The sequence below is a fragment of the Chrysemys picta genome, chromosome 19, assembly GCF_011386835.1.
Source record: "Chrysemys picta bellii isolate R12L10 chromosome 19, ASM1138683v2, whole genome shotgun sequence".
NCBI lineage: Eukaryota > Metazoa > Chordata > Testudines > Emydidae > Chrysemys > Chrysemys picta.
The window spans coordinates 5133139-5157635 of record NC_088809.1 but is presented as its reverse complement, the minus strand read 5'-3'; the positions used below and the strand labels follow the sequence as shown (position 1 = coordinate 5157635).

At 41.0% G+C, this 24497-nt stretch overlaps 1 protein-coding gene across 3 annotated transcripts in view; it reads right to left on the bottom strand.

Moving 5' to 3' along the window:
* CLTC (clathrin heavy chain) overlaps positions 1 to 17565 on the bottom strand; it is a 53540-nt gene extending 35975 nt beyond the window's left edge. For all 3 annotated transcript variants that reach the window (XM_005298779.5, XM_005298781.5, XM_042857908.2), the window contains exon 1: positions 16962 to 17565. In XM_005298779.5, the coding sequence (XP_005298836.1) occupies positions 16962 to 17003 (42 nt within the window). In that variant the 5' untranslated portion in view covers positions 17004 to 17565. The remainder of the gene's footprint in view (positions 1 to 16961) is intronic.
* Between the last annotated feature and the right edge of the window lie 6932 nt (positions 17566 to 24497).

Sequence of the window (24497 nt, the reverse complement as noted above, 5' to 3'; positions counted from 1 at the left end):
AAAGCTTACTTTAGAAGTAGAAGCTTAGGGGAAAAGAGTTCAGTTAAGTGTTTGAAGTGAGTATGCTTGGTTTAATTTTAAATGCTTAAAACTAAAGTCAAAGTTCAGCCAGTGAAGCTTGGTAGTACAAATATTTTTCTGGGGGTCAAGGTATTAAAATAATGGCATTGAGACCCAAGTTCAGCTCCTGTTTCTAACACACTGACTTCTAGGACAAATGACAACTTTTGTGCCTCAGTTTCTTCACTGGTAGAATGGAATATAGTGTAGCTACCTACCAGGGATGAGCGATTTATTTTGTAAAGCTTAGATCTTTGGATGAAACTATAGGATTGCAATTGATTTTCATTAGTATCACAATAAAGTTGTGGGAAGATGAGTGGTCTTCTACCACTTAAAGTTCTGAACTTTGCATTCATTTAAGATTAGACAATGCTTAGTAACCAAAGCATATTTAGTTCTAAAGTGAATAGGTCAAACATGTGGCTCCTTGAAAGAGTTTGGTCTTTAAACAAAGCTACTTTTGAAGAACAGTGTTCTGGAAACCACATGTTAAATTTGAGTAAAATGTTGGTGTTCTAACAGCCTCTTATCAGTTATACTTGGAGCAGACTATGAAAGGCTCCACCTTAGCAATTCCATTACAGTCTTCCTCTTGCACGCTCTGATAAAGAGGGTGTGTCACTGTGCTATTCGTTTTCCCACAGCACTGTGAAAGGAGTTTATAGAAGCAACCAACATACAGGGTGCCAGATCAGAATGGAGGATGCCTTAAAAACAACTTTTAGAAAGAATCTGTATGATCTAGTGCAGTGGTTCTCAACTACAGGTATCATCTACCCCTAGAAGTATGCAGGGGTCTTCTGGGGGTACATCAATTCATCTAGATATTTGCCTAGTTTTACAACAGGCTATATAAAAAGCACTAGTGAAGTCAGTATAAACTAAAATGTCATACAGACAAGGACTTGTTTATATTGCACTTTTCAGTGTATATTCCAATTGATATTATATTGTAAAAATGAGAAGCAATTTTTCAGTAATAGTGTACTGCGACACTTGTGTATTTTTATGTCTGATTTCGTGAGCAAGTACTTTAAATGAGGTGATGGGGGGGGGGGGGGAGAGATAAAAAACAAATCAGACTCCTGCAAGGTATCCAGTAGTCTGGAAAGGTGGAGTGCCTCTGATCTAGTGGATCAGGATTGGAGTCAGAAACCTAAGGCTTACCCCAAACTGCTATGGACTCACTCAAGGCAACAGTCACTTAAGTCACAAAGGCTTACTACTTCCTCCATATTTCCCTCCCAACAAACCCATCATTACTTCCCAAATGAGGATGATCATCTGCTATGGCCCAGATTTCCAAACTTACGTAAGCAAAAGTGTGCAAGTCAGCTTTTCCACATGCATGTGTTCACATCTGCATCAAGGTTTATATGCAGTTTGAAAGTCTAGGTCTACTTATAAAAAAAATTACTAAAAGGGCACCATCCAATTGGCAAGTTAACCAAGCTTTCACTTGTGTTGACTGTGCCATGTCTAGTTTAAACTGGGCTCCTTGGGGACAGAGATGGAGTTCCTCTGTCTGTCCTTACTCACATTGAGTTGTACAATGTACTAAGTCATTTAATCTCATTTTAATTCTATTGAAGTTCCACTCTACCCTTCCAGTCACTGTTTGACAATGCAAGCCATTCTTCCTCTTCAAAGAGCTAAGTGCCCTATGTTTACACTAGACAGCCACAGCTAATCCAAGGAACAAGAGACTAGCCACTACTAGAGTAATTAAAAAAATAAACGATACAGAAAATTTGAAGCGTTTGTAGCTCAGTGAACCCTACTCTGAGCAAGCATCCCATAAACTTCTCCTGAATGCTTGAACTGATAACAGTAACTTACTGTATTTGTATTTCACACTGCAAGCCATGGTGTATTCAGCATAGGAGAGACAACATTGCAATTTGGCTTACTATAGTCATTACTAGACTTCTGTTTATGCAGGCAGGCCACAAAACCAAGCAACATTTGGGACAGAACAAGTGATGAGATGCTGCTCAAGTATGTGTAAAATATCAATACTCACTTTATAGGTTAGCAAATTGGGCATGTTGTGACAAATATGGAAATTTCCTGCAAGATCCTTAAACTTATTTTTTCAAGTATTTTTAGATTAAATGCAAAGTTCAAGTCTTATTGTGGGCTGGGATTGCATGCAACTTCTCAGGGAGGGGGAGATGGGAAGTGAACCCTGCGAAGTGTAATGAACTCTAAAGGACTTCATTGAAAGAGTGTGGCAGACAAGAATGTACTTCTGGGACAATATCAAGTGGTTGCCTGGAGAATCTCTAGGGGAAGGTGAATACAAATTCCTGACTTCCAGTTATGCAAAAACCACAAAAAACCCATGAACCTTTTGAACATATAGCCTGAAGAGAGGACCACTATCTGTCGATTACCTATTCCTGGAGTCTCAAGCTCAAAGGCTCAGGCTATATAAAGCTGAGACTAACCTCTGAGTTAAAGCTGTTAGGAAGAACTAGCACACCTATGAACTTATTACCACAGGAAAACCCTGTTGAGGTTTGAAGGACTCACTACTACCAGAGTTGGGGACTGACCTCTGATAAGCTTATCATCAGGCACACATTCTCTTTTGGTTTTAAAAGGTTTTCACTTTAAGAAAAGTGTGCTTGCTTAGAGAGAGCTAGCTGTGTGGTAACTTAACACTACTGGCAATTACATTATTCATAGCTTTCAAAGAGAAAGCAAAGTGCAGGTACTGGCCTGTCTTGGCAGTCTGTCTAGCTGTGGATACCAGTGTGGACATGAAACTGAAGCCTAAAAAACACACTCCTGGTCAAGAGGGAGAGAGATACAGGTCTCTGCCCAAGAAAGGTGATGATTAAGGAGCCTGGAGCCTAGAGTGTGCACCCTTGGTGGACTAATGAGGAGGAATACAGGTGCAGTTTCCATGAACAGTGAAACATGTTATTTATCTTCTCAGCTCTGACTCTGGCATTGAGGCAAAAATTGGTACAATTCCTGACCTCAAGTCAGTGCTCCAGTCATGCTCTCATGGAAGCTTGAGTCTGCTTAATCACTTTTCTTCCCACTCACTCTACAAAGAGCAAGTCCTGCCCAAGAACTGAGATGGTAGATCATGACCTGATAATTTTAAAACCGTGAGCAAACATTTCCCATAGTCTGGCAGAGACACTAAATAAAGTAGATGCTTATTTAGAATCCCACTTTTTTTTTTTAAGTTGCATGATTTTATCAAGAGCCCAGGTCTCCAGTTAGGCTATCCTTGCTGCTAAATTATATAACAAAGTTCAAAATGGCTGTATGAACTGAACTGTGTGCAAAAGTGTCAAGGTTACATTTACTGTAGGAACTATAAGGCAGACCTCAAGCAGACATTGTATAGTTTCACCCTAGTATGGTAGTTACATTGCTGTGGGATCCAAGCTAGGAATTCCCTGAATCTATGTGCTGAGTAACTTTCTGTTCAATTTCAGATTGTCCTTTCCCAGAAAGGCAAGGGAAAAGTTGAATTTCTAACAATCTATTTGAGTTATATGAAATAATTCAGACTAATGTGTCAAGTCACTCCGCATAAGGAAATTTAGTAGTTATTTTTATCTTGAGTAACTGGAGGGTCAAAATGAAAGCCTAAGCAAGTTTGTGTCTGTGTATTTAACATGAAATATAACAGTTCCTTCTGAATATTATTTTTCCAGCATTTTAGTTTCATAACCTTTTGTCCCTCAGTCCGTAGGAGACCGCATACACAAAACTTCAATTGCTTTTAAGATTGATTTTCCAAGTCAATATTTTCTTGCTTGTTAGACAGCTGGAGTGGCCTATGCAAATTGTTTTACAGAGTTGTATCACCTGGATAGGAAAAAGTGATACAAGTCAACTTGTCAAGCTTCCCAGATCACCAAGATTGTGTGTTAATCCAAAAGTGAACATGAGTTCACTCCAAAGGCTTCTCCCTCCCCCCCATTAGAAGGACATGATATAGTGTCTTGGACCTGAAGTGTTCCACATGAGCAAGGAGTATAGTGATTAAGTTGAAACATTCCACCTGAAGAGGGAGTGTCATACTCACTGCATGATTTACCTTAGACACACGACCAAGTGCAAATACTACTGGAAAAGCCACACCTTCCTAAGTAGCCATTCACATTTACACACACCTAAGATATACCACTCCCTTACTACAGGTATGTGCTAAGGTTGCAATTCATTTGTTATCTTCAATTGTCTGCAGAGCTTTTATTTGAAAAGTCTTCTCTTAGGTGAAGATTACAGGATGTTTCCTCCCATGCACCCCACACTACTCCTGAGCTAGACTACCACAACTATGGTGTTATGATCAGTAGAACTGCAGCACTCATACTCTAATTGAGCGTTGCAATTGCTTGCAACATGAACAAGAACTTTGTTATGGTACTTGCCTAAAGCACTTCCCAGATAGTGAACGTGATTACTTTTGGGAACTTGACCTGTATTTCACCTCTGCCTGAAGAGATGCACCTTTACTTCAGTAGGATTGAAAAGAAGATGAACAGGAATATTTTCAGGTTAATTGAAATCTGAGATTAGACAAATGCACTGCTGTTCACATCTACCAAATGTAGACGTCAAGCTTCACTGCATTTAATTCAATTAAAGTCAGACGTGTCTTTTTCTGCACTGGTCTTAAGGTTACCCCTGTCTGGATAGACTATGGCCCTAAACTCAAAAGAGTTGACTTGTTTTTAAATTCGGAGTTATTCTATTTGTAATGGTTAAGTCTTGACAGATGGTAGTCAGTCATCCCAGTGAAGTCGGGGCTTAACCACCACAATATCCAGGCAGATTTACCTTAAATAATCATGGCCAAACTGTACCATCTGCCAGAAGTAGTGCTTCATGTACTAGTGTTTTCAATCCTGGTGCCACAAGATACGAGTGTTATCAGATTGCATTTAGGTTGGTTAACAGCAGACATAAGTAGCATTTTAACTGTCAAGCTGGAGCCTAGTTCTGTTGGTTTAGAACTGGAATCTTTGAAGTTCAGCTATTACACAAAACTTGTCCAAGCTTTAGACGTTCACCATGGCAGCTCAGAGAGTAACTAGTTTGTTTGATTCTATTGGTATTTTCCCACAGATCGTGAGGAGGAACATTCTAGCTCTGATGGTGAATGCATCTAAAAACAATGAAGGTTCATTGACAGACTAGTATGTTAGGGTCATCCCTAGCCAGCTTTCAGCCTATGCCATACTTCTGTATAGTCAACATGGAGTTCCAGCTACTCTAATTCTACAAGTGATAATATGAGGGGAAGAAAAGCCAGCTTTGCCTAGGTCTGCCTAACCAATAGTAGCTAGGGACTAACTTCACAGCCTTCAGAACATTCCTATATGTCCCAGTATCAACAAACTCATGTAGGCCAGGTAGGACACTTGTCTCCATAAGAATTGTAGTGGAATAGTAAATATTAGAGATCTTAATATTGCTATATGTCAGTAGAACTTATTGGTAGATGGCAAAGCCAAAGGCACCCTTTCAAATGCTTTAAGGGTAGGTCTTCATTACCCATCTGATTGGAGGGCAGGGATCGATCCAATGGGGATTGATTTATCGTGTCTAGTCTAGATGCGATAAAATTGATCCCTGAGCACTCTCCTGTTGACTCCTGTACTCCAGCTCAGCAAGAGGCACAGGCAGTCTCAATGGGGGAGCAGCAGCAGTCAACACTGCAGTGAAGACCACAGTAAGTCAATCTAAGTACATCAACTTCAGCTACGTTATTCACATAGCTGAAGTTGTGTAACTTAGATCGATTTCCCTCCCCCCCCCAGTGTAGACCAGGGGTAAGTAAAAACTAAAAATTGAAATATGCTAACTGCATGCTATTGTGAGAGTCTAAACCTTTCAGAAGTGGTGTGCCGAGTCTTCATTTATTCACTCTGATTTAAGGTTTCGCATGCTAGTAATGCATTTTAATGTTTTTAGAAGGCCACTTTCTAGGAGTCTATAATATATAACTAAACTATTGTTGTATGTAAAGTAAATAAGGTTTTTAAAATGTTTAAGAAGCTTCATTTAAGCTTAAATTAAAATGCAGAGCCCCCCAGACCAGGCCAGGACCCAGGCAGTGTGAGTGCCACTGGGAAAAAAAAAAAAAAAAAAAAAAAAAAGCTTGCAAACCACCTTTGGTACGCGTGCCATAGATTGCCTACCCCAGTCTAAACCCAACAACCTCCCTTAAATTTACTAAGCACTGGTGTACTTGTCTAGGCAGAAGACACCTAGTCTACAATTAAAAAGAGACAGGCGAATTTGAAGACAGGAAGGAGTAAGATTTGCTTGGCTCTGCTCTAATAAAATGCTGAGTTAAAGAGGTTATTTAACATGGGCTAGTGTTTGTGGTCCTTGCAGTAGTAGTTTTTTGGAGTTTGCTCTGTGTACAGTGAACCATTATGGAAGTTTAAAAGTAACCCAGGAATGAGAAATTTGATGTATGCCCTTTTTGTCTTTGATGTAGAAAGGGCTTGGTTTGTTCTGATGGAATACCAGAGTTGACAGGAGAGCGATCGGTGGTCGATTTAGTGGGTCTTCATTAGAAGACCCTCAGTGGATCAATTAACAGGCATCTATCCCCCAGTAAGTGGAGACAAGCCCTTAGTAGTGGGGGAGAGCGAGACTGAGTCCAGCTTGCAACCAGTGAACAGGAAGAGCCAGAAGTTCATAAGGCCTAGCGAGCTGAGGAGAAGGACTGATGAAGCAGACTACAAGCTTCCCTAGTACATGGTGTGTAGGCAGACTATTCTTAGCTGGACCAACACAACTATCAACCCCATAGAGGTAGGCCTGCTTTCTAAAAGATTTTTTAGGCTAATCTGGTACCAAGTGAGCTCACCACATTAAAAGCCTTCATAAGCTGACCTCCAGTTTGCTTGGCAATGCCAGCTTGAAACTTCCTCCAACTTCTGCTCTAAGTTCAGAGACAAAGTGGGTGAGAGAATCTTATTGGACCAACTTCTGTTGGTGAGAGACAAGCTTTCAAGGCACAGAGCTCTTCACAGACCTGAAGAAGAGCTCTGAGAGACTCAAAAACTTGTCTCTCACCAACAGAAGTTGGTCCAATAAGAGATTTTACTTCACCCACCTTGTCTCTAAACCTCTTCAAAATATGCAGTCACACAGCTTCTCACACACAGAACGTGTTACTGCCTACACTGAGTCATTAAGATTTAATCTTATGTGGGCTGGGACAAATTTTAATCACTACAAGATGACCCAAAAGAAAATCCTATTTTAAAGGAACAACTATGATGCAAAAATGATTATGCCAGCCTTGGTCTGATGGTTGGATTTTAAAGTTGAATTTGGGGGCAGATCAGGAACCTTTTCTTCACACTTTAGTTCAGCACAACACAAGTTATTAACAATGTGAAAAGGAGGTGGACATAAAGAGTGAATGGATCTCTGGTCCTGTCTTCACATATAGCACTGCAGTTGTGCTGCTGTAGATGAAGATGCTACTACACCAATGAGAAAGCTTCTCCCATCAGCACAGTTAATCCACCCAAGAGGTGGTAGCAATGTTGACAGGAGAATCTCTACACTGTGTGTGTGTGTGTAGGGGGGGGGAAGAGAAGAAGAAGAAGAGGAGAGGTGTCAGTTATACTGATCTAGGTCTGTAGTGTAGACCTGGCCTTAGTTTTCAGTAAGACCCCTGAGAGTCTTCTCTAGTCCCCATTTAAAAACAGGGACCTCCAGGACAGAGTATCTAGCTATTGACCAGTCACAATGCAGCTTGTCATAAATAACTGACGATGCAATCTTATGATTAAGAGTACCAACTTCATTATTAAAGTGAGAAGTCAGAACTTGTCTTTCTTTAAGAAAGTTTCCAATTCAGTCTACCTTGGAACTTAACATGGATGCCCATGCTAGTGGGTGCTAAGTGCCTATCCAAATTACAAGGGACACATGAGAAAAGATGGTTGAGGTAATATCTTTTATGGGGGACCAGCTTCTGTTGGTGAAAGACAAACTTTTAAGCTTACATAGAGCTCTTCAGGTATACACACAGTGCTTTCTAGTAGGGAAAAACTTATTTCAGTCCTACTTTCCATGAAGTTAGACCCCTGCTGGTGACTAAGGCTTGGTCTACACTAAACCCCCAAATCGAAGTAAGGTACGCAACTTCAGCTACGTGAATAACGTAGCTGAAGTCGACGTACCTTACTTCGAACTTACCGCGGTCCACACCCGGCAGGCAGGCTCCCCCGTCGACTCCGCGTACTCCTCGCGGCGAGCAGGATTACCGGAGTCGACGGGGAGCACTTCTGAGTTTGATTTATCCCGTCCAGACAAGACGCGATAAATCGAACCCAGAAGTTCGATTGCCAGCCGCCGAACTAGCGCGGTAAGTATAGACAAGCCCTAACATTAAAACTGTAACCTGCAACAAGATACACTTAGAATCATAGTTGGAAGGGACCTCAGGAGGTCATCTAGTCCAACCCCCTGCCCAAAACAGGACTAATCCCCAGACAGATTTTTGCCCCAGATCCCTAAACGGCCCCTTCAAGGATTGAACTCACAACCTTGGGTTTAGCAGGCCAATGCTCAAGCCACTGAGCTATCCCTCCCCCCACTTATTCAATTAATGATTATTGAATATCCCTAGAAGTAATTTTCCTGATTTTTAAAAATACCTGTCAAATCTACACTGAAATTTAACCCACTATTGTTATAAGCAACTCTGGAGATTATGGTTATCAAATGAGAAAAAGGTCACTTTGTGTAGATTCAGGGTCATTGCCCATTTGTCAGCAGGTAAATTCAGAGGCTGAGACAGTATTTTAAGTTATCTTGAAAAATAGTAAACTTAATGTGAAGGTAATATCCCACCAGAGGGAAGGTAGAATTACACTACACTGGAAGACTCAAATCTGTTGCATTTGTTTTTTAGCTTCCAGGGGAAGAATTAGGAAAAGAATGAAGGTTAGCCTAATTTAGTCATTAGAGAGTCACTTCAGAAACTAAATAGGGGATGTGAAAAATTACTTCACAACTAAAGTAGTTATAGAAACAAAGCATCATAAAGTTATAATGCTGCTTCATAAAGTTCTGGCAAGAGCAACTGCTGTTCTGCATCCAGTCTGAAGTTAAGTTCATGTTTTTAAAAACAGAACTGAAGGTTGGAGAGTTCAGCTAAATTGCATGGTGTACCTAAAACAATTAATTTTAGATTATGGCTTCATCTGAATGCACTATTGTAAGAGTAACAGCCATGGTAAGTGAAAACTATTCAGTAGTAATAAGTATGACAGCCTTTACTGTGATGGACAGTGCAAGTATCTTGAATATTTTACCCCACACAAAAAAATACCCCTCATTTTTATTAGAGCAAATGTATGAAACCTGATGAAAAATGTGCTGACAGCAGTAACTGTTGCATCCTTCCTGAAAAGTATGCTTTATGACAGAATTTGCTGAGCTTTCATCAAGCTTTCCCTGCTCCCCTACGGCATAAAAATGCTGAGAATGCAGTATTTCCTAGCTTCAGCACTGAACAACAGGATATAAGCCATTGTTCTTATAGCTGAGAGAAATCCCCCTCACCCCCCAAAAAACTGGTTTATCTACAGGACTAGGAAGCCAGACAGCCCTGGGAACTGAAAGATTTGTAATAATGTGTTTTAGAGAGGTTAAGATTTTAATTTTCCTAAGGAAACAGTGTTACCCTGACTAATTATTCTAAGTGTCATATAGCCAATTCACATTGTAGATTAGACCACAACACTGAAAATACAAGGGACAGGCTTAAGGAAGCCTTGCTGGCACTAGTTTATCTTGTGCTGCTTGAGTTGAGAGGTTCAGCTTTACTCCCTTATGTTACAGAATGTTTAATTATCTGTGGTGGCATTTGCCAGAATGTAGCTTTCGAGCAATTCTTGTTTTAAGAGTTGGTGCTACACTGTTGTCTGTTACCAGTACAGTTAGAAATGGTTTTGGAAGCATAATGTCACATTTTTCAAACACCACTGTGACTCATACACTAAGTTTTAGTCATACAGAATGGACAGTCCTGTGTTGCATTTGCTGCTTCTCCACTAGAAACTGCATTTGGGCAAGTCAATGGGGGGGGGGGGGGGGGGGGGGAGAGAAACACACAACAATCACAGAATTTAAAAAAAAAAAAAAGTCTTAAGAGCACTCTTAGAACACTTGCTAACAGCTGAAGCTTCCTTGTGCTAGGAGATCTATGATCTGCCTCAGCAAATCAGAAAGGACTGTTATCAGACCACAAAACTAATTTAATTATGTATCAGGACTCAAGTAACTCATCCAAATTCCAAGTTCATATGTTGGTAAGCTGTAGTAGCTAAAAAGCTAAATATTTTAAGTGTTATTTCCAAGATTCCAACAGTGTAGAGACAGTTGTGAAGTAACCATTTTACATGACTCAGCTCTATCCTTGTCACTTTCAAGGCTCCCCTAAGTCCCTTCCTTAAGTTCATACAGCTACAGTACAAACTTGAGATCCCAAATAAGATGGCAAAACAGGAAATTCAAAGTCAAGATCTAGCTCATGCTACTATAGCAATTACTCCACTCTTACAGCACCATCTCTCAATATGCAAGGCAACAGGGATGGCATTTCAGCTGGAGCTTATCCAGCTTGTTTTAGTACATACAGAGGGTATAGGTCATTTGAAATTCACATAGGCACACTGAGAACAAGGTTAGTCCTCTACCACTATTGCTCAACTTTCCATCTGAAAAACTCCACACTGAACTGTAGGCTTCCTTCCCAGCTGCATTGCTAGACATTCACCTATTTAGAACAAGCACAGTTTTGCTACATTACTCTATTATAAGGCAGTTTATACAAAACATTGTATAGCTTAGTCTCCAAAGGTTTTGGAAACTTTCAAAACATTGCTTTAAGACATTAATGGGTAATGCAATAGCATTACATCAGAAACATGCAAGCACTTAGGCTCTATTTTTTGGTGCTTAATTCATCTACTTATAAATCCACCTGCTAAAGTAATGAAAGTGGGGGGAGGGGAGTGAGGGAAAATCATGCCCCATATTCAATAGTGGTGTAAAATGCTCTTCCCAAATAAGTCAATAACCCACCCACAACCTTAGTTTCAGCCCCAATTTTCAGTTTTGTAGCAAAAAACCTGACAGCAGTAATATACAATACAGTGTCCTCAGTCAGTTGCATTACTTGAAAATAATGCTATATAGTTGGACCAATTTGCTTAAAGACTCAGTAAATAAAGATGAAAAGTAAACTTGTTAAAATAGTATCTGTTAACTGCAATTCTCTTTGGGCCAGTAGTTCTGAATTATTTAAATAAATTACACACGTCAATCCTCCAAGTAATTTGACTGTTATTAATACCAGTATTAAAGATTAAAGTGTTGAGTACTATTATCCCAGCATGTCCTTTACATTACTAACCCAATATCTAGAAGAGGAACATTCACTAAGAAAGGTCTAATTATTTCACTTTCCTTTGTAGACAGCACATGTTAGTCAATAACTGAAACCAATCACAGTTCCTCTATGAATGGTAACAAGGGCACATGTCATTTAAGAAAGCTTTGATGACCATGTCGTCTCTCCCTCCCCCCAACTATTTTCTAATTTCTGCTAGATTAGTTACAAACCTCACTGACTAATTACTTTGAGACCCACTACACTTTACTTGTTTTTACTCTGCAAATAAGATTAGGCAGAGTGTTGACAGTTCAATTTTAGATTAAATATTGAATGAGGTGCACAGTATATTCTGTAATAAAGTCTTAGAAATATAAAATCTTGCTCCTACAGCTATTCATCTTGAGACACTGGGAGAGGCAACCTGTCCGTATATAGTAGAGCCATGCTCATCTACATAGCCACCAACATAAATCAGAAGTAATACTGCAAGAAGATTTTAAATATTGTGTACAAATAATTTACACTTGCATCATAATGCAATTTGATCATTGGTTTTACTACTGAAATCTAAGTGTCATTTAAAGCCCAACTCCTATTTAATTGTCTCTGGTTGCTAATCCATTGGCATAGCTAGAAAACAAAAGTATACTTTCAGAACATGCTTCAATGAATTGCCAGACACTGCCAGTGTGCACATGTTTGACGGTACCGAAGTACCTAGACCAATGACCACAGCATTCTGTTACTTAATTTTTGGGTTCCCCCCACCCAGAGTTCAGGAGTTGAATGTTGTCAGATAATAAAGTTCTACCAGAAGACAAAGGTATAAGTCCCTTGCAGAGGTATTTCTGAAAATTATTTTTATCTAAAATACTCTAAAGAGCACATACGAATTTAGGCTGTGCACTTCAAATGCTCATTAAGCCATTTATTTCAGCTCACAGCACTGTAGTCCTAAAGGAGACTGCAACCGACAGACCAACCAACCAACTCGCTCCCAGTAATACAAGTAGCCACTGATGTGAACATTTGGTAATTCACAGTGAGCTGTTATTCTGACAGTCTCCTCTGGGAGGAAATGACCCCAGTACCACAAGCCTTTATAAGATGTATTAAAGCAATGCAGCTAGTACACCTACTGCTGTGGAGTTCACTAAATTACTACTACATATCCAGGCTAGGAAGGGAGGCATTAATATTAGTCATTCCACATTGGGTGATTTTCAGGAGCACTCAGTATTTTGAGGGCTGAACTCTTGAAAGATCTGGCCCTAGATGTCCATCAAATTGCTTGTTCAATCCTATTTACAGAAGTTCTAACAGCAAAATGCAATTTTTAAAAATCTAATCTAAAAAAAGATTTTAACCATCTAAAAATCAGTAAGACAGCTTGATGGGGAGGAAAGAGGATTTGAATAGTTTCAACAGGGCAAAATACAGGATGTTCAATTGAAAGTCTTAGGATTTCTACTGACTTTCAGTATTACTCATTGAATCTCTTCAGATATGTCAACGTATAACCTGTATGTATACACAGTGTGTTAGTTCATTTGTAAAGAACATACTATACATTTACCCCACTACTGTGGGGGCCATTTGATAGCTGTCCATTAGAGCTCCAGGAACAGGACTAAGAGGAGTCCTGATGCATACTGAACTCAGAATCACATGCATCTGACAAAGTGAGTGTTCACCCATATGTCTGTTAGTCTATAAGGTGCCACAGGGCTCTGTTGCTTTTTTACAGATCCAGACTAACACGGCTACCCCTCTGATACTTGAACTCAATGTTTCACTTGGTTGGTTTCTACACTTGAACATTTTCTGCATGCACGATATAGGCTAGTGAAGCAACTCCTATGCATTAGGAGATCCATGAAATTAACTTAATGCTTGCCATCTGTATATCCAATCTCTCAAGGAAGAGCTGTTAAGCCAATCAATTTTGCATCCATAATGAAGGCTTCAGTTTGAACTATAATATGTACTCTCAGAAAGTCAGTTATAATGCATTAATCACAATTTGATTATAGTGTCCTCCAAGTGGCTTTTGGCTTGTAAAAGATGTACTCCTTTCACAATGGACTGCCTCAGAAGGAATCAATGGCCTTGTCCCATCCACACCAGCTAGTCAGATATGCTAGCTGAGGCAGCCATCTTAATTTTCAGAAAATGCTCTTCTCCAAGGAGACTCAGAATTCTCAGTGTATGGGGATACTGGCTACTGACTAAATGATGATTAGGTTTTACCTGAACGTTTATCATACGGATCTTTAGACATGTCTGAAGCTACTTTGCTACTTCTGAATTGGATGGTGGTTGTTCTATCCAGATCCATGGTGCCAGCCACCATAAAGGCAAGCATGCTATACATTTTAAAGCTTTACAAGTGCATTTTGCTAGTCTATACCAAAGGTTGTTGCCAGGCACATGCTTCCCACTGTATCTTAACCAGAAAAATTTCTCCCTCCTCCCCTCCCCCAAATATTTTTAGATCAATTGGCTTTTGGATTCATAAAGTTGATTTTTCAAATGAATAAAAGTATCTTAGTATGTGAAATATGACACTGCGAGACTGTACCCCACCAAAACTGCTTGAAGGTCATACCTGGTAATGTGTGGAGCAAATTTACTTAATTCAAGAAGTTTTGTTTCTAGAGTTTGCTAACACTAAAAAAAACCCACAGGTTTCAGGAATTACCTCTGATGTTTTGGCTCCTATTGCAAAGTGTAGAATAAGACACCCCCCAATATAAAGCACAATACAGGGCAACTCAACTAAGTTTTGGGAAGAATTTTTAGACTGATCAATAACGTTTGAAGTTTGGGAATGAGAAAGTTAAACAGCTACAGGAAACCATTTAATAGTATCTCAGAAAGATGATACACAAGAAGCCTTGTGTACCCAGATACTATGGCTAGCTATTCAACTGAATGCACAAGTGCAGTTTGCAAGTATAACTGTAGAAGCTATATATTTAAGGATAGGGATCAATTTTTGGACTGAATAGTTCAGCTCTAGAGTAGCATACCGGCATGAAACCCAGTTAAGAGTTCTTAACATGAGCAGGTAGGTTTCATTTGTCACTATAGTGTGACGGTGGGTCTCATGCATAGATTGCATCTTAAATAATATATTATAGATCCATTTTCTACAATAGCTTAATACAGGCTGATCTACCTGGCACATAAGAGAAGTTATTCCAACTTGTTTTCCCCCCCCCCCACAGTCCTTACTACATATTGAGCTTGAAGCAATCCAGTCATTTACAGTGACATTTTTGCCTTTAATTAGAAAGGGAATTCCATTGTTCAAAGAGTATTTTAAAATACTTGTAGTGTAAAATTAAGATGCACACTCAATGATTTAAGTGCTACTTGACTTAATCCATGAGTTTGCACAGGGCTTAAGTTATTTTTCCATAGACTATTAAAAAAAATCAGAAAAAGTAGTTCTCAGCTGGTTCACTTGGAATTTGAGTGCACTTTGTCTACTCAGTTTCCTCATTTGTTTTTCTTGCTGTGTAAGAGATCACTTTGAGAGTGAAACTGACTGTAAAAGCTCAGATTAGAGGGACCTGGCGACAATTCTTAAGCTGATAGGGCTTCAGTTGCTAGTCTTCCTTTGAAAAGGTAACTAGAAATGAAACAAATGTAGTCAGTTCTAGGTTTGACTGAGCCATACTATTTCTTTTTAAGCAACTGAATCTTTCCATATCCCCAACTTGCATGTGCTGACTTAGAAGTTTCCTTCCATTTAAGGGACAGCCAAATTATGAGACACCCCCCCCCCCCCCCACAAAAACTTCACAAGGTTCAGAAAGCTAATAGTGCCAGGGTGCCAGCTCAGTTATTGCTAAGAGACCACCACACAAGGCAAATCTCTGAGAACTTTTGTTGAACAGTATAATTTTGTGCAGTCTCCTTCACAAGTTCTTTGGCATGAAGACAAATCACTGCATGACAAGTGTTGGGGGTGCAGTCAGCCTTCCATTACAACAGGATTCCCCTAGACCCCTCCCTACATTTGTTACTCCCAAACAGGTTTTGTTTTGAAATTGTTAGATCTTAGTACCAGGGCATATGCTAAACTTCAGTTCATTAGGCTACATAATGTGCTGTGTATAGCATATAATCTCTGAAGAATATTAAGGCTATTCTGTTCTTTAAGAGATCCTTTAACCTAGAGAGGTTACTTTTTAGTACACTCAAGTTATTGCTTATCAGACAGAAGTCCACAAGTTACTTTTATCAAAGACCATTTGACACTACACTAACAGGGAGGAAAAAACTGTAGTTTATGCATTTATCGGCCTACACTGCCACAGCTATATACTGCTGTAACTTCCATGGTATTTCTAATTGCATGGTTCTTCCTGGCACAACACTAGAAGCTAGTTCTCTGCAAGGAAATGAGATTAATCCACTACTGCAGTAAGTGAGATTACACTTTACACAACCATTAACACCACCACTATAGAAAGATAACATTGGCATCCATGTCTCACATCTAAATAGACAGTAACACAAAGTTAACTTGTAATATGTCATCCATTTTGTAAAGCTCCTGCAAAACAAAGTTTAGCAGTTTCACTTGGTTTTAACCCAGAGAGAGACTTGCTCCTAATATGGAAAGAGGAACTAAGGCACAGAGGGATCTTCTCAGTTTACCCCTCCCACGACACTGCACCGCCCAGCAGGTGCTACTGTAGGCCTAGGCCCAGGCCCAGACCCAGCCTCGCCCACACAACAGGTTGAAGTACACTACTGTACTTCACATAGAGAAAAGGAGACACTAGAACAGAATCACAGTAAGGAGAAAACCAAACTGCTCGGTTTCCATGGGATCTTTAAGCACATGCTGGACCTTGGACTTTAATCAGGCATTTATATTTTTATGGCACTAAAACATGTACCACCTTTAAGAAAATAAAAGGCAATGAGGGCCTGAGAGAAACACCCTATTTGAGAGAGATCTGACCACCGGTAGTTAACAGACTGTTTAGAGGAAGGGACAAACTAACGAGGGATAAGGGAAGATTCAGCATCCCTGTGTGCCACTAAAGCCATTCCCCGGGCCAGTGGGGAGTCAAGGCAGCTGTGTAGTCGTCAGGGCCGGCACCCCCACCACTCTCACGCTCCAGGGAAAGGTGCCCTCTGGAGCCCCAGGGTTGCTGGTGCCAAAGGGGGATGGACTGAGGCAGGGGCTGGGTGAGCAGTGCCTATGGGCAGCGGCAGCCCTCCCACGCTCCTCCCGCGGCAGGTGCGCCTGGAAGCCGAGGGAGAGCTGGAGCCGGCAGGCGGGGGCCACAGCCCTACAGCGCACCCCTCCCCTGACAGGAGGGGAGCGGAAGGCCAAGCCCTACAGACAGGGCAGCTCCCGGCGCCCGAAGGTAAGACCTGAGCCATGGGGGTGCCCGTAACCCCCACAGGCGGGCGCCCCTCGACCAGCCCCTCAGCGCCCCCCGCCCCGTCCCGTCCCCCCTACCTGGAGATGCTCCTGGAAACGGATAGGCAGAATTTGAGCCATGGCGGCAGCGGCGGCTGGTGGGGGCTCCAGCCCGAGACCGGAGCGGGGAGTCTCCTCAGGGGTGCCGGGGGTGAAGGGAGGCCGGGGCGCAGAACCGCAATGGCGGAATGGGCCAGGAAGGGAGAGAGCGAGAGCCGTTCGATCCGGAAACGGCCCCTGCTGGCGGAGTGATACACGAACTGAGAGAGCAGCCGCCTCCTCACCTGCCGGGACCCCGCATTAACAGCGCCGGCCAGGCGGAAGAATCCAGAGGACGGCGGTGAAGAGATCCCGGAGTATCCAATGGGAACGGCGGAGGGATCCCCTACCGGAAGGGACTATTTTAGGACTCATCACTCTTCCCTCCCCCGGCCTTTTTTTTTCTGCCACATCATGCGACTGGGGTGCGGATGCGTCATTTCCGTTCCGCGCTCCAAGGCGGGCGCCGGGGTCACGTGATGGGGGAGCCACCGGGCAAGGTGACCATCCCGCTGGGGTGCCACCGTCACATCTCAGCCCTCAGTGACCGTACGGCCGCCACACACCACCCTTCCGTCATGGGCGCCTACCTACGGGAAGCGCTGTGGTCTAGGGGTCAGCGTACTGCGCCTGTGCACTAGGGCGCGGGGTTCGAATCCCTGGTCTGCTGTTAGCCTAACTATCAGTGACCTTGGACCATCTCCTGTAAGGGGACTTTGATGAGCGGGGCCTCGCTGGTCTTTAGCAAAGCGCCTATTAAAAGTCCTAGTGTGGGAGGGTCCTCGAAGCACATAAGAGCCTTATTAACATCAGCACTTAAGGGGCAGCTTGCTCTCATGTAATTACCCCCTTGTATAGTGTGTTCATTTATTTATTCTTCAATGTAGGAAGGGCATCCAGTACACACCTGAACAAAGCATGCAGCCACATCAAATTCAATGCTAAAACAGGACATCCTACATTGTGCAAAACCCTGTACTATTGCCAACTATCATTCGAAACTCATGAGTCAGGCCCCAAATCATAAGAGGCTACATTAATTTTTTTTTAAATAATATATTTGGGATTCTTTTTATTTGATGATTTTTAACATTTAGGATTCATATTTTTAAAGCTTGTTATCGGTCAGAGAGTTAGCAATTTACTTTTTTTTTTTTAATGGAAAGAGATTCTCACATAATCACACATCTCCATAAAAAACACTCAATGTCACACAAGTTGGCAATAGTGACAGAAGAGTTACCATACTCGCTAGCCCCGTATCCATTCTCAAACAGTGACAAGTAGCAGAACTTCAGGGAAGTGTACAATATAGTGCAATTTTTGAGAGACCCACCTGTTTTCCCTTCCTGACTTCTCACAGTCAGAGGTTTAAGGTCACCCCGGGCATGGTGTTCCATACCAGACCACCTTGGCTAATAGCCATTGGTGAATCTATCCTCCATGAACTTACCTAGTTCTTTGAATCCAGTTATACTTTTGCACATCACAAGGCAATGAGTTCCAGAGGTTAATTGTGCATTATGTGAAAAAGTACTTCCTCTTGTTTGTATTAAACATGCTGCCTATTAATTTCATTGGGTGACCCCCTGCTTTTTGTATTGTGGGAAAGGGTGAACAAAGACTTCCTTGTTCATTTTGTCCACACCATTCATGATTTTATAGACTTTATCATATCCCCCCTTTGTCGTCTTTTTTCTAAGATGAATAGCCCTACTCTTTTTAGTCTCTCCTCATGTAGAAACTGTTCTATACCCTTGATCATCTTTGTTGCCTTTCTCTGTAGTTTTTCCCGTATCAGTCCAGAATTCAACCCTTCCCATCCTGACCCTTCAGGCAAAGGTCAATCAGGATTTAAAAGTGAGATTATACATCATGTTCTTCAGGTCAACAAACTGCCTGAGGTTGGCTCCCTCTAAAAAAAATTAGGAAACCATACACATAAAAACAAGCATAAAAGAGCAAATTAATTCCTGGTGTAACTCTAATGCAGCCAGTGGCGATAGCAAAGAGAAACTAGGCCCAGATACTTAGGCGGCCAGACCCTTCAATGTAACCAACTATTGTGATTTTCTCATGAGACTTCCGATATTTAATATTTTTACTAACGTTACAGCTCATGGAGTCACGTAATTACATAAAAATCTCAGGTTTTTCTTTTTCTTTAATTTAAATTTCAGGACCTCATGGTTGCCGAAAATATTAATCCTAGAAGCTCAAATCCAGAAGGCAAATTGAAAAGAAAAACACTTTTTAAAATCTTATTTTAAATCAATCTCCTATTTTTTCTCCTATTTTTTAAGGAGGGCTGGCTCATAATTTTTTAACATTTGGAGTTGATAATAACGAACCCTGCATTGTTATGAGATTTAGCTAATGAATGAGTGTAAAGCACTTTAAGATCCTTGGGCAATTGCCAGCGCTACACATACACAAAGTGTTAGTATTATTTATTGTTTCTTGAAAGCCTTACCAATATGAATAATTGGACACTGGGTACATTGTACAAACCCAATAGCAGCTTCCCCGTCCAAAAATCAGAGTTAGCCCTAGCCCTTGTGCAGCCCTACACGAAAAGAAACATGTGAGGTACCAACTAGTACCCTTCATAAGAACAGCCATACTGGGTCAGACCAAAGGTCAATCTAGTCCAGTATCCTGTCTTCCAACAGTGGTCAATGCCAGGTGCCCAGAGGGAATGAACAGAACAGGTAATCATCAAGTGATCCATCCCCTATCACCCATTCATTGATGGACCTATCATCCATTAATTTATATAGTTATTTTTTAAATCCTGTTATAGTCTTGGCCTTCACAACATCCTCTGGCAAGGAGTTCCACAGGTTCACTGTGTTGTGTGAAAAAATATTTTATTTTGTTTTAAACCTGCTGCCTATTAATTTCATTTGGTGACCCCTAGTTCTTGTGTTATGAGAAGGAGTAAATAACACTTCCTTATTTACTTTATCCACACCAGTCATGATTTTATAGACCTCCATCATATCCCCCCAAGCTGAAAAGTCCCAATCTTATTAATCAATCCTCATATGGAAGCCAGTCCATACCCCTAATAATTTTTGTTGCCCTTTTCTGAACCTTTTCCAATTCCAGTATACGTTTTATTAAGATGGGGTAACCACATCTGCACGCAGTATTCAAGATGTAGGCATACCATAGGTTTATATAGAGGCAATATGATATTTTCTGTCTTATTATCTATCCCTTTCTTAATGATTCCTAACATTGTTTGCTTTTTTAACTGCCACTGCATATTGAGTGGATGTTTTCAGAGAACTATTCACAATGACTCCAAGATCTCTTTCTTGAGTGGTAATATCTAATTTAGACCGCATCGTTTTATATGTATAGTTAGGATTATGTTTCCCAATGTGCATTACTTTGTATTTATCAACATTGAATTTCATCTGCCATTTTATTGGCCAGTCATCCAGTTTTGTGAGATCCTTGTGTAGCTCTTCGCAGTCTGCTTTGTACTTAACTATCTTGAGTAGTTTTGTAGCATCTGCAAATTTTTCCACCTCATTGTTTACCCCTTTTTCTAGATCATTTATGAATATGTTGAATAGGATTGGTCCCAGTACAGACCTCTAAGGGATACCACTATTTACCATTTACACATAGAAAAAAGTGGTTGTGAATTATCATCTCCTGCAAACTCCTCAGACTACAGCAATCCCACTTCAACACTTTGTCACCTGGCCTCTGGCAATACCCCTCCACTCCCAAATATGGATGTCAGCATAAGGGGGTTGTGGAAGAAATAATTCCTACTGAAAGAGTGAGCTAGTCACCGCAACAAGAGAAGTTGATTGCTATTAACTATACTGTACGTTGGGGGCAGGTGAGGGATCTGGGTAAATGCTATGAGCAGAGGTCTACACTATGGGCTAGATTCACAAAGGTACTTATGCATTGGAATACTACCTCTTAGGGGTCCTGCTGCCTAGTGGCATTCAGTCCTGAGTTAGGCGCACACAGGCTCTCCTTGTATTGTACGGAAAGAATTAGGCACCTAAGAAAGTGAGTCCCAGAAGCCAGCAAGCTGAGCAAGGAGCCACCTATACTAGCCAGAAGTGAAATGCAGAGGAAAGGGGTGGAGCTTAGGCCAAGATCCTCAAAGCTATGTAGGCACCTAACTCCCATTGATCTAGGTCTTAGGCACCTTACTGAGGGGCTGAAGGAAGGTGCCTCCCTCTGCTTGGAATTCTCAGCCATGAATCCTCTTCTGGAGATAAAAACAAGAAGGAGTCCGGTGGCACCTTAAAAACGAACAGATTTATTTGGGCATAAGCTTTCGTGGGTAAAAATACTCACTTCAGATGCATCTGAAGTGATTTTTTTTACCCATGAAAGCTTATGCCCAAATAAATCTGTTCGTCTTTAAGGTGCCACCGGACTCCTCCTTGTTTTTGTGGATACAGACTAATACGGCTACCCCCGATACTTCTGGTGATAGGGGCTTGAGCCAGGTCATCCCTTTTTCATTAAAAGCTAATAGCTAGGTGGTTAGGACACTTGCCTGGGAGGTAGGAGACCCAGATTCAAATCCCCATTCTACCCAAGGTAGAGCAGGAACTTGAACTTGCATGTCCCAGATCCTGGAGAGTGCCCTAACTGCCAGACTATTAGGTATTATGGAATAAGACTCTTTGAATCTCTATGCTTAAAGTTGTTCCACTTTGTATAAATAATTAAATACCTATTGGTCCAGAAAAAGAGACTGATACTGTAACCCAGTGGCCAAGCCCCACCAGGGATATGGAAGACTAGAGTTCAAAGCCCTGTGCCTAAGCAGGTAGAGTAAGGATTCAAACCTACATATGCCACATCCCAGGTGAGTGCCCTAACTACCAGGCTTTTGGGTATTCCCTGAACACCCACACACCATCTGCCTCTTGTGCAGAACCCAACACTGTAGGTGTGCTCTGAGCATGCCTATAGGTTTGGGACCCGCTGCCAAGATAGGTAGGGGAACAACCAATTTTAGAATCCCACTTTGTGGCCACAGGGTCTTTAGCTTGTGCTAGGCTCCAAGCAGCTAGTTAGTTGTGGAGTGGCGTCAGGACTCAGGCAGCTTTATACCTGCCCACCAGAGACTTTGGTACCTAGGTGGTTAGACAGCAGTTGCACAATGGTTTTAAGAATCTAAGTGGTGCCTAAATGTTGGACTTCAATACCTTCATGAATCTGGCCCTATGGGACTGCATAGGTGGCACAAGCCTACCTTAAATGTAAACATTAAAAGAAAATTGTTACATGCTTTATCAGGGAACCAGACCATTATACTTGGAAGAGACAGCCTCAATTACATCTTTGGCGTTTTCTGTCTATGAACCTATGAGACAGAATGAAGAGAGGAAGAAAAAGAAAGAAAAAAATGTGTCCACATTGTCCAGTTCAGGGATAGCCACAGTGCGTCACACGGATCACACATAGCCCTCCAACACTTCTCATGGGACCTGTTCCCCACATTGTAATTCTGCACAAAATAAATGTCCAGATTTTCTCCTCTCCACAGCAGCTATGATACAGTAACAGTTAGACAGGCCAGCACCAGCTTCCATTTGACTTTTGCTCTGCTCACCTCCTGCAATGTCTTTAGATAAAAAAGTCCTTATTTAAAAACCAAAAAACCCATAGAAGAAAGTCCTATGAGGGGCACTCTTCCTCTATGGCATTTTTCTTTTCTACTTCAAGCAGGATGGAGCTGCTATTCTAGCTTCTCTAGACCTTTTAATGACATTAGCTTGCCTGACAGGAATCTGAAGATTTGTCTCCATAAGCCAATCTCAACCCCTGTAGGGCATACATGTTTTCTAGCCCATTTTCTTTATAAATCAAGTGTCTCCTCCTTGTCATTGCAGGAGAGCACAAACCAACAATTTCTAATGTGTTTCAGTAGCTTATTCAATAAATTGCATCCCTATCCTCAAGCTGCTAAGGATGTCAGAGCCCAATCAATATTTTTCCTTCTCAGAGATTTCGCCAACAAGTTGACCAATGTGTGCTCTATCCCAATTTCCTTCCTTGATAGCTCAGTGGTTTGAGCATTGGCCTGCTAAATCCAGGGTTGTTAGTTCAATCCTTGAAGGGGCCACTTTGGGATCTGGGGCAAAATCAGTACTTGGTCCTGCTAGTGAAAGCAGGGGGCTGGACTCAATGACCTTTCAAGGTCCCTTCCAGTTCTAGGAGATAGGATATCTCCACTAATTTACAGTTCTGACCATGTTCTGCTTTCCACTTTGGATTAGGAAACAAACCTGTTGCACTTTATGGAATATAAAGTTTTAGTGTACACAGTGCATGGATTAGCAGTTCCTCATAACAAGCAGGAAAAAGGTCAAAATACAATCTTTGACCATATAGCAAATCATCCTTCATCTCTTTCCTTCACCAAAATACATGTGCCAGGATCTTTTTTTAAAATTACAGAAAGCTATACAAAAATGAAAAGTATTCCTACAGTTCCAGGGCTCGTCAGAGGGATTTTTAATACAATGTTACTGCTTTATACAGTAGCAATAATTAAAGTGATTTCAAACTTTACCCTATAGTAACTTTAAAAAAATAAGAAAAAAAGTCCTCTTGTGACCTAACCCCATAAAAACATAAGATATGTTGAGTTAAAACTGTTAGAGCTTCTTTAACCAATGCATTACAGTACATATGGTCCTTTATCAGAGGATCTTACATACCATATGTACTGCGGTAGCTAAACAGATAGAGTAAATTAAAGAGGGTAAGTTAAGGACACCATGGCAAACTTAATTCATATTTTCCTTATGCTGTGGGCTTATGTTGCAGTGATACTTTCTTGTATAGTTTGATCTTAAATTCACAGTTTCAAGCCTGTTTGCCAGAACTGCAGCACAATTTAATAGATTAAAAAGACTTAACAAGCAAGAGAGGAGGCTCATTATTACCCCGTGTTCAGTTAGAAAGATAAAAAATGAAATATAGTATAGCTCCTCAGTAACTATTTTTTAAGCAGACACTTCTGCCATAACAAGAAACCAGTTGGTTCCTATTTGTTTAGGACTTTGTGCCTGCAAAATCTGGGATACTGATGTCATATTTCAAGTTAAAAAAAAAAAAAAGGATGCTTCATTGCTACTAAGAAAGTCAAAAGGAAATCTCTGCATAACTATATGTCAGGAGGGACATGGGCTCTGAGTAGGAGTGTGTGTTATACCTACAAATGTCAGACTCAGTACATGGTACAGATATCATTTGAACGGACACTGCAAGTGCATTAACATTCAAACAATATGATACTGGGTTGCAGGCCCCTTGCAAAAGCAAGGAAGAACATATACAGTTAGTGAGGAACAGCGTGCTGGTTGCTAAAAAGCACACTCTGAAGTAAAGACTGTGAAAGAACAGAAAGCTCTTCCATTTGAATACACTAAAACACAACAAAGCAAGAGCCTTACACATACTACTACTTACACTGATCTCATCCAAGAACATTTTGATTCACTCATCCTGGTAGGAACTTGTAAGGCATTCATTTTG